This window comes from Anopheles nili, chromosome 2, assembly GCF_943737925.1.
Source record: "Anopheles nili chromosome 2, idAnoNiliSN_F5_01, whole genome shotgun sequence".
Classification (NCBI taxonomy): Eukaryota; Metazoa; Arthropoda; class Insecta; order Diptera; family Culicidae; genus Anopheles; species Anopheles nili.
This window is the reverse complement of record NC_071291.1, coordinates 11353291-11362058: the sequence shown is the minus strand read 5'-3', so window position 1 is coordinate 11362058 and position 8768 is coordinate 11353291. Positions and strand designations below refer to the sequence as shown.

Here is an 8768-nt window from a genome sequence, read left to right as displayed (position 1 = left end):
GGCGCAACAAACAACCGTGCAATCAAACGGACGGCTAATGAAGCGAACGGATCTAGCAGGCGAGGTTCACACATCTGTCATCGCAGAGTGCTAGAAGGGTTAGATAACGGTCAACTTTAGCGTGTTTAACGAGCTCAATCATATGCAAGGCTTCATCCTGCCACTAGTTAACGCCATTCAAAGGAATTCGATGTATTAACTAGACATTTTTCTCTCTCTCTCCTTTTACCCACAGCGGCAGCGAGACGAGCGTGGCGACAATCGACGATGGAGGGACGATGTGGAGCAGACAGCAGAATGCCGTCTCCGTACGGCATGCGTTCAAAACGTACGGCACCAAGAAGAAACCAAATCAAGTTCTATCGAATCTTAACATGACAGTAGCCAAAGGAACTATGTAAGTCCACATCCACGTCACCATCAGCATCCTTCAGCGATTCGTTGCATTTCTTATCGCATTAAGATTTATCGAAAAATTTCCCCCATCTTCGGTCGTCATGTCAAGCTAATCCGATCCGAATGATGACTTATGACTCACCCGGAACCGCATGGGGCGTTTGCTACTTTGCATACAAGCCCTGCGGGACGTTTCTTTAGTAGCTTTATGTGAGAAACATACACTCAGCTGCATACACGTCAGCCAGATCATTGATTACGCGGATGGGTAAAGGCACATATTTACGGAATACGGGCAAGCAAATTTTATTTAGCAAACGCATGCGTTCGGTTTGATGGTGATCAAAAGCTTCAACCAATTACAACCTTGAGCCGCCTCTAACTTCTGTTGTTTCTTTCTGCGAAAAAGTTCAAAAGCTACCCCTAATTCTCGGGTGGTATGAGAACGGCAATAAAAAATCATGCCTCACGCAGCCCGTTTACGGAAATTCGCGATTATGAAAACAAAAACAGGCGCAAACTTTACCATCCTCATCGGTTCACGATTCGATGCGTGTTTGGAGAGCCACTGAACTGCGGTAGGCTTGGATCCGCAATTCGGTTGCTCTTAACCGATCGCACTTCGAGTAACCTTGAATGCCGGGAGGAAATTAAAAGCACAACTTGCAAAAATAAAGCCTAAAGTCATCGAGCATTAGATTTTGGAATCGTAAGTAATTGGAATTTTTAGAGCATGCTGCTTCAGCTTAACACTCTAAAAACTCCCCACAAACTGTAGCGGATGGCTGGCTTTGACGTGTTAAAGGGAAAAAGGAAAATTATTATTTCCCTCCTCCCCCCCAAAAAAAAAAACAGCTCCATTTCCATCGCCTCTAATGATGAGTTGCGTGTTCGGCCCCCACCCATCGGTGGGGTTCACTTCCATCCGTCTGCCGGCCTGACGATGGCTTCAGTGCAGCAGAGTGATGTTTCCCCGTTTCTCTAACACGTAGTTTCGCCATAATCATAAACGAGAGATGCTGACATGTCGAATATCCGTGCAGCATACCGCGCTAGAGAGATGGAACGCCCCAACCGCGGAAGTAATTACGGGATGGCGTTCATCTTCGCTAATCATCGGATCTGCCAAACACCACCACCGTACGGTCGCTGGCTTCTCTGCAAGACCTCCCTACAGCTCGTATGCATGCACCTATGCACGGCCAACAACCACAGGGAAACGAGCAATTTTACCCTCAATTTATTGTGACCATCGCACCATCGGTTGGTATATTGTGTTGGGAACCGGTGACGGAGCTAAACCACCGGACCGTGGAAATTCACGGGCGCTTTTCTTCCCGCGGAAGGTCCCGACCTTTGATCGTGCGGAATGAGTTGCTGCAACCACAACAAAAAGCAACAGTTCCATGTCCAGGAACGAGCGTTGAGCTTTTCTTTAAATGCCGAAAGTTTACGACCGATTCCATGGTCGTGTGAGGATGGCCATACTCCAACCGAACCGCTAGCACGCAAGCGGGCAATGCGGACGTACGCGATCGCACCCGTAACGATCGCATGGTTCGTGGCCATAAATGTGATTGCTGCAATTAGAAAATAAAACCTACCACCGAAAACGAAAGCACAAATACAAACTACCAGCTGGCGGCGTTAGGGCTGGTGAGGTGCACAAAGCTCAATGCACAAACATGTCAAACCCGAGCTCGGAAAGCCGCCATTTTTCCGATCGCAAATGGACGCAATCGCAGTGACCGTTGATGCGACGGAATGCAGGAAAAGAACCAAAGGGCTAGGCTAGGAAGTGCACTTGCCTTCGAAGGCATTTCATCTTCCGCTTTTATCCGTGATTTACTCCCAAGCGAGGTACTTACTCTTTCCAATGTGCGGCCGTGCGTGCCCTTTCACGGGTGTTGGCATCGTTGGCGTGGGGCACGTGTGTGACAATGTCTGGCACACGCAATGTACACCCTCGAGATGGGCTCGGAGTCTCGAGAGTCGTTGTTTTCCTTCCACTTTTCACGCTGACAGACCGGAGCAGCAGATCACCACCACCTGCGGCTGGGGACAATCGTGCGTTCCGTCCTTCGGTGGGTCACTTCCGGCGTATTGTTCGATGGTACGCTCGAACCATCGAACGCTTGGGTTGTGCCTAAAGCGGCGACTCGTCGTTGACGAATTCTGCCCAATTTCAAATGTCAAGGTGAGCTTTGGAGTTTATTTGACGGCACACAACACAACCATCCATCCAGACAGAGCCAATTGAATCGAGCTTGATAGGAAGGTCAATTCTGCCTTAGTTCCCATAAACGATACGCACATTCCGCTGTTCTGAAGGACCGCGTTCGATCACTATCACGTCCGCTTATGGGTTGGCGTGATATTATTACCTGCCGAACCACCGTCCCAAATGGGTACGGTAGTTGTCGGCTTTAAAGAATAATAGACCATTACGCATACGACGATCGTAGCGATCCTAAACGATGAGTACGCCACGGCCATAATCCTTTTTTGCTGTCCCCATAATGACAGCTCTCGTCAAAACAAAGCCGTTCTTGCCTTCCGATTAATTGTTTCAGTGTTGTTTTTTTTTTTTTGCTATTGCTTGTGCCATTCCACAAGCCTCAACCGATAGACAATTGATGGTGTGATTTAAGCGCATCTCTATTTCTTAGACACGGCAGACATTGACAGGCGCGTTAATTAGCAGCGCGCAAACAAAAGGCACTGTCTCAAGCGAAAGAGACGCTTCCGGTTAGTTGCATTTGTTTCTTCATTTCACGCGTTCATGTGAGGGAAAAGCAACCCTAGCACACCAATCGTCAATAGCAAGGGATGGTCTTTGTACCCTCGCCGTACCAACGCCGTAATTCTGCGATCTTCGTTGGCTGATTGACAGCTTTTCATTTGCCAGGCTTCCTTTTGCTTGATCTCATCCGTACGCGTAAAATTCACGCGTCATGCACAGGAATTTGACGCCGTTGAGCAGCGATGGTGATGATTATTTATTTCGTTGCCCTTTAGCGGTCGCCTCAACGGGAAAGGCCGTCTAACGCAAATGGCCAACCCAACTCCCACTTGTCCGAAGGGGCACATAAATCTTTGGCACGTGACCGGAATGGAATCACGGTTGTTGGCGACGTCCGGAGAGCCAGAGTCGATGTTACGATTGGTAGCTTTGCGTTGCATTAGCAAACACTGGCGAGCAATTAGCTCGAACCTGAGCGTGACTGCTTGACTGGTTCGTACCAATTGTCCACGAGACGGGAAACTCGATTTGGCTATAACGAATCGCTGACAGATCGCAAATTAATTTGCTTTTAACTTATGCATCCTGCTTACATTCTTATATTCTTATCTGCTTCTTCTCGTTCACTTTGCCCAATTCTTCACGAAAACCAGTTATGGGCTTTTAGGAGCGTCTGGATGCGGTAAAACGACACTTCTGTCGTGCATAGTCGGACGGAAGCGACTAAATTCGGGTGAAATATGGGTCCTGGGTGGAAAACCGGGCACCAAGGGTAAGTGAAGATTGCACCGCCGGGTTCTCTACTGGCTTTGGCATTTAAAGCATTCCGTGATATCTTCCACCCTTCAGGATCCGGTGTTCCTGGAGCACGTGTGGGCTACATGCCGCAAGAGATAGCTTTATACGGCGAGTTCTCCATCCGCGAGACTATGATGTACTTCGGCTGGATCTTTGGCATGCACACGTCGGAGATCGCGGAGCGGCTACAGTTTTTGCTCAACTTTCTCGATTTGCCATCGGAGTCACGGTTGGTGAAGAATCTGAGGTAAGTTTGAGCCACAGAAACTTTGGTGCCAGAAGTACTAACGCCTCTGTGGCTTTGCAGTGGAGGTCAACAGCGTCGAGTTTCGTTCGCCGTTGCCCTGATGCACGATCCGGAGCTGCTCATTCTCGATGAACCAACCGTCGGTGTGGATCCACTACTTCGACAAAGTATATGGAATCATCTCGTACACATCACCAAGGCCGGCCAGAAGACGGTCATCATCACGACGCACTACATCGAGGAGGCCCGACAAGCGCACACGGTACGCTTACGCTTCTCGCAGGATCTGAGTTGTCACCAATGCTATACCATCTTGCTTATACCATTTACAGATCGGTCTGATGCGATCGGGACGACTGCTGGCAGAGGAGTCTCCCAGCTGTCTGCTTTCGATGTACCGCTGCAGCAGCTTGGAGGACGTCTTCTTGAAGCTATCGCGCAAACAAGGCCAAACGAACGCTGCTCCAGCTGAGCTGAACATCAGGTAAGTCTTCAAAAACCCACGAGCTTCACGAGCGTCCAGAGAGAGTGACAATTTCCACCGATTTTGCAGCAACAACATCTCCCTGTCGGCGCTGGCGTTTGGTAACAAGAAGGACAACCCAGTCTACGTCAGCCAGGAGAGCGGTGTCGTAGGACTCAACTTCCACCAGAGCAAGGAGGTGCTCATCAGTGACAGCAATGGATCCACCATTGCCGTAAGTAGCCGGTTTCACGGAGATCCTAAGACAGAAGCAACGCGAGACACTAACCAAACCAATCGACTCTTCTCCTCTAGATTAACGGACTTAACGGGTCGGCTCCTGGTGCGATCAGTCAGGCGGTCGAGTGCGACAACTGCACCGAGTGTTCGGGTTGTTCAAATGTAAGTTGATGGTTGGTGATCCACGAGAAAAACTCTGTTCGTAATTCGTGTGTTTCTTTACCGTGCGTTTCTCTCCCGACAACCAAGTTCACCTCGAAGGGCAAAATCCGTGCGCTACTCGTGAAGAACTTCCTGCGTATGTGGCGAAACGTTGGCGTGATGCTGTTCATCTTCGCGCTTCCGGTGATGCAGGTCATCCTGTTCTGTCTCGCGATCGGGCGCGATCCCACCAACCTGAAAATGGCCATCGTAAACGGAGAGATGAACTCAACCATCGGCGAGGACTGCGTGTACGATCCGGGATGTAGCTTTACGAATCTTTCGTGTCGCTACCTGAGCCATCTGAACACCACCATAGTGAAGGAGTACTATAGTGACCTCGATACGGCACTGGATGCTGTACGAAACGGGAACGCTTGGGGCGCGCTGTACTTCACGGACAACTTCACTGACGCACTTGTGGCGCGAATCGCTCTCGGTAGGTTTCTTCGATCCCTTGTGGCTCGATCGTGCTTGTGATCGTGCTCGGCTAATCTGTCTTCCGACTCACTTAGGCCGAGACGCTGATGACGAAACGCTTGACCAGTCGGAAATTCGCGTGTGGCTCGACATGTCCAATCAGCAGATCGGTATCATGCTCAACCGGGATCTACAGGTGGCCTATCGGGAGTTCGCCCAACAGCTGCTTCGGGTGTGTGACAACAACCCTAAGCTAGGTGATGTCCCGATCCAGTTCAAGGCTCCGATCTACGGCACAAATGATCCTTCGTTCACGGACTTTGTCGCACCTGGTGTCATCTTGACGTAAGTCTGCGCCGCCTCCAGAAGACAACGATCTCCTATTGAGACCTTGTACTAAAGCTTTCTTCTGTTCACCTTTCACCGCAACAGCATCGTGTTCTTCCTGGCAGTGGCGTTGACATCCTCCGCGCTGATCATCGAACGTACCGAGGGTCTGCTAGATCGATCTTGGGTGGCTGGAGTGACACCGACCGAGATCCTGTTCTCGCACGTCGTCACACAGTTCGTGGTCATGTGCGGCCAAACCGCGCTGGTGCTCATCTTCATGATCGTGGTGTTTGGCGTGACGAACAACGGAGAGATTGGCTGGATCGTGGTGCTGACGATTCTCCAGGGTCTTTGTGGCATGTGCTTCGGGTTTGTCATTTCCGCGATTTGCGAGCTCGAACGTAATGCCATCCAGCTGGCGCTTGGGTCGTTCTACCCGACGCTCTTGCTGTCTGGAGTCATCTGGCCTATCGAGGGTATGCCACTGGTACTGCGGTACGTGTCACTCTGCCTACCGCTGACCTTGGCCACGACATCCCTCCGTTCGATATTGGCCCGCGGCTGGAGCATAATGGAACCAGACGTGTACATGGGCTTCGTATCCACGATCGCCTGGATCGCGCTGTTCCTCGTCATCACGATGTTGGTGCTGAAGTTCAAACGAGGCTAAATCACCAGGCACTAGGCACACACATGAGAGGGGTTTCTTCTCGCTGTTGCCTTTCGTTTTCATTTGCCACGAAAACACCGTCACCGGTCTGCTCTATCCTTGGGTAGAGTGCAATAGCCGGTAGTTCCAAGTCGGGGCTGATCATCACCTCCCTGGGACTGGTAGCTTCTTCTTCGAGTAGAGGTGATGTGAACGCTTTCATTCGCCTTGCCGTTCCAAAACCCGACAGTCCACAGTTTTCTTCACGTCTTGCACTCAGCTGCACCTGGTTGCAGTACTAGTTTCATCTACATCAGATCCCCCGGGGTTCCAATACCGCTACCTCTGGTGGCACCGCTTGGGACTACGGCGTTTCTCTACCGTTTGCCCGTGCCTTAGCTGGAGCCACGTGTGAGCGTTACCATAACAGAACACTTACAGGACCTGGCTGCAGCTGGTCCGACCGAGCACGTCTGTTAGAGCACGTCGGCGAGGTCTTTAAGGGATAACTTGATCATGTAACGGTTTATAGCTGGACGATAGGACTATGTATAGGAATGCATGCGATTTTGGAGTGATCGAGTGACGCATGAATGTGGGGCCATCTGAACCTGGCCGGAGTGTAGAGCTAGAGTGTGAATGGGGAAGCAATTTTGGAATGTGTTCGTGTGGCTAAATTCTAGACGTAAACCGGGTGGGGGTGGTATAGTTTGGAAGAGAAAAGGAGAAAAAAGTGAAAAACAAACAAACGAACGACACACACAAAAAAAAACAAACCTTATACACGAATGCGTCAATGTGAACTGTGATTGTAAAGCAATGAGCAAAAGCTATTTCATTAATTTTTTTTATTATAATATGTATCATTATACCAGAGTATTTTGTATTAATCTTATGGTGTAATACGGACGATCCAAACTACTCTTTTATATACACATACACACACACACACACACACAAACATCCACTCCATTGCTTATCTGAACATATGTTGCTTGCAGAAATACACATTTATATCATATTTACCCCTTTTTTTGAAACACCGAAGGCTATTACTGGTACGACCTCCCTTTGGTATATTGCTAAAAACAAAAGGTTTTAGCCCAACACACTGATAACTAGTACAGTTTGATGGTTTTGTGTTTTTTTTTTCTTCAGTTTATTATTAGTCAAATTATGTTGTAATGTGGAAAGCTTTGCATGCATCTGATTATGATCCGGTTCAACCTCCGCAGCATCCTTCCGGGTACCGTGAATTATTCTCCTTCGTCCCAATTTCCCTTACCTTGTTGAACAAGCTTAGCGTGTAAAGGTGTGACCGGTAGGCAAATGAGCAACGGACATGTATTTGCATTCATCAATGCGCTTAGCTTTGCTGGTGGCATCGACTCCGCTTAGCCTTGGGTGACTTCCGTATTCACTAGATGGTGGTGTCTTCGGTTCTTCTACCTTATCCGCCGCTTTGGAGCATCACTAGGAGATCGTCACTTCTGTTGCATCGTACTGCAATTTTAGTCATCATAGGGAACACGCCAACACGCCGGCTGGCAGCACATACAAGAACGAACCGACGTTCGGTTGGAACATGACCCGTAGGTTAGGAGTATAACAGTTAAGTGCGCGGCGCCCTTTCTAGTTTGGGAGCAGTTTTGCACCGACCACAGCATTATGTGCATCGAAACCGGCGGTGCATCTATGTATACAATATTTGGGGAACAAACAAACAAACAAAAAACGTGGAAGAAGGAAATCAACAAAGCATACAACACTACGAACTAATATTAGTTATATTTTATAGTACGATTCTTCTGACTCGCTTGTGCGCTGAGCCTCGGCAAATGGGAGCGACTTAATTTGCGAGTGAGAAAAAAAACACAAATTACCAAGGGTGGGTTAGAACAAGGAACGCACACTGCAGCAAATCAGGCACGCAAGCGCATGCATCTATTGATCGCGATCATTGTGTGGCTTGATCGCAGTCGGCTAGAACAATAGAGTTAAATCCCCATAAGCGGTGTATGATGTATCTGTGGAGGATAATATTAATAATAAAAAAAACAGAATGTCAATAATAATAAACATAAAACCGAAACATACCTGCATTGAATTTTCTGATGACCGCGGCGATATCCAATTTGTTTTATGATGAAAAATTTGACAAAGTAATAATGGCATTCTTAAACAAGTCGTGTGTCCCTTCCGTTATGATCACGAATTGTGAGCATAGACACTCTCTCGATACATGAATGAAGCTGCCAGCGTTAAATCTACCATTGACTTC

The 8768-nt window shown here is 48.7% G+C and overlaps 1 protein-coding gene across 1 annotated transcript; it reads left to right on the top strand.

Annotated features, from left to right (window-relative positions):
- The first annotated feature begins 268 nt into the window (after positions 1–268).
- LOC128720254 (ABC transporter G family member 23) lies at positions 269–6508 on the top strand. The gene is made up of 9 exons (XM_053813913.1): positions 269–397; positions 3793–3911; positions 3989–4184; positions 4245–4446; positions 4517–4668; positions 4738–4918; positions 5077–5527; positions 5604–5853; positions 5941–6508. Exons 1-9 carry the CDS (start codon positions 279–281, stop codon positions 6506–6508), a joined length of 2238 nt encoding a protein of 745 aa, XP_053669888.1. The 5' UTR covers positions 269–278.
- The last annotated feature ends 2260 nt before the right edge of the window (positions 6509–8768 follow it).